General features: G+C 32.1%; 1 protein-coding gene across 1 annotated transcript; it reads right to left on the bottom strand.

Moving 5' to 3' along the window:
- Positions 1-255: 255 nt before the first annotated feature.
- On the bottom strand, positions 256-1,936 carry LOC106765368 (embryo-specific protein ATS3B). The gene is made up of 3 exons (XM_014649955.2): positions 1,718-1,936; positions 1,493-1,606; positions 256-849 (listed from the first exon to the last, which is right to left on the bottom strand). The coding sequence occupies exons 1-3, from the start codon at positions 1,838-1,840 to the stop codon at positions 514-516; spliced, it is 573 nt and encodes a 190-aa protein (XP_014505441.1). The 5' UTR covers positions 1,841-1,936; the 3' UTR covers positions 256-513.

Raw genomic sequence — 1,936 nt, 5'->3', positions numbered from 1 at the left:
TTGTACGAAAAAAAAAAATAACATCAACCTCTAATTCTGAAATAAACACAATATATATATAAATTTTGAAGTGAAGGATTGAGTCATGAACTAGGTTAGAATTGATTAAATTATAAACAAAAATATAACGAAAAAATACTCCCAATAAAAAAATAACTTTCATATGTTAAAACTTTAACTTTTTATAAATGAGTGTCAATTTGTTACATACATATGAAAATCATTTTATCAAAAACATAAAAGAAACCTTTAAAATTAAAGAAAGTGTGAATTTCATTTATCATATAGAAAGGCATATATATGAAATTGTTCTTGGAGAAAAATGCATTAGATATAGCAGCATTTCAGCTTCCATAAAACTACCATAAATTCAACATAACTCCCATAAAGCATAAAAACAAAGTCACAGAGTAACTGACTTTGGCCAAGGGTCTTACACATTTCATCTCATCATGTTTCTACTACTTTCTGCTGCTATAGAGTGTATTAGATAAAGTCCATAACATAACACTATTAATGCAGAAGGCTAAGAAAAAAGCCTAGAAGCAAACTCATGTGCCATTTCTGAGGTGATGGTTGGAATGAAGAAGAAGGAGAAGGAGGAGTTTGGCAAAAATTGTAGCCATACCATGTGTCATTGGGAATGGAGGTGTCGAAAGTAAAAGTAACAGGCTCTGAGTCATACCCAAAGATTTTCACACTCTCAGGCTTCCAACCTTGCTCTGCACCTGATCTATAAAGATACACAAAGCAGATGGGAGATGCACATGCACCATCTATCTGAAATGAGTCTGAAGAACATTGTTCAAATGTCTTTGCAAGTGGATCATCTAGTCTTGGTACATACACCTGGTAAATCATGTTCAAAGTAAACAAATCATATTAAAAGCTTCCAAGTTGCTGCAGAATTCTGAGGGATAAAATATCATTCATTTTTCACCTACAAAACTGGCCTATTTGTTGTTCTGTCACAATATATCTGAATATTTTTTTCATTTAATATCATATAACAACAGAAGTTAATCACTTTTTATTAGGAATGAGCAAGCATGTAGTGCTCTGTTAGTTAGCATTCAGCAAGGTTGCTCCAAAAACAAAAACAAAAACCTTTTCAGATGTAACGATAAGGTATAGAAAAGTACTAGTTTGCCCACTTTATTTAGAAGAAGTTACAAAAAAAAAAAAAAAAAAAAAAAACTGTCACTACTACAAAACAATAAACAAATTTGGCTCCACCAATATAAAATGTGGATAAACAATATTTGGAAGCATAGAGTAACAGTGTGAACTCATGAAAAATAAGGAATATCCATGACCTTTTATTCTGGAGTTCAACATCAATTAAGGGTTTGCTATAACTCTTCTAGAAAAACGTATTCATCGATATTTCCTTCAAAAATAGGTCTTGAACCCCTTCTTTAAACACACACCACAATAAATAAACAAATAAATCTTGAAAATTGAAAATCATTCAAGGAAAAAAAGGCAAAACCTGGTTTCCTTTACCATCTCCAAACGCAATACTGATCTTATCCGTCGTGAACTTGGGCGATGAACAACTCGTGCTTATAAGCACCAAGTAAGAGCAGTTTGATGCAGTTTTCATCTATCGAACAGACAAAAATTAAAGCATTGATTACTTTTCATATTCTGCATAATTAAACTCCAAAAATGAAATACAACAAAGGGTCTTCTTAAAAAATCAAGATTAAACTACCTGAATATACCCAACAGAGAAGGATTCAGCTGCATGAAGTTTCACAGAAACAGCTTCGGACTCTGAAACTGATACACTCACTGCAGAGGCAAAGCATAACAAGAAAAGAACAAACTTTATCATTTTTTTTTTTCTCAGGAACTGAAAACCCCAAAATTTTGTGAGGTTCTGCACAAAAATGGTCAAAGTTCAGTGTCTCTTTGTTTTCTTTGGAATCTA

Source organism: Vigna radiata, chromosome 1, assembly GCF_000741045.1.
Source record: "Vigna radiata var. radiata cultivar VC1973A chromosome 1, Vradiata_ver6, whole genome shotgun sequence".
In the NCBI taxonomy this organism is placed as follows: domain Eukaryota; kingdom Viridiplantae; phylum Streptophyta; class Magnoliopsida; order Fabales; family Fabaceae; genus Vigna; species Vigna radiata.
This window is presented reverse-complemented; position numbering and strand designations above follow the sequence as displayed.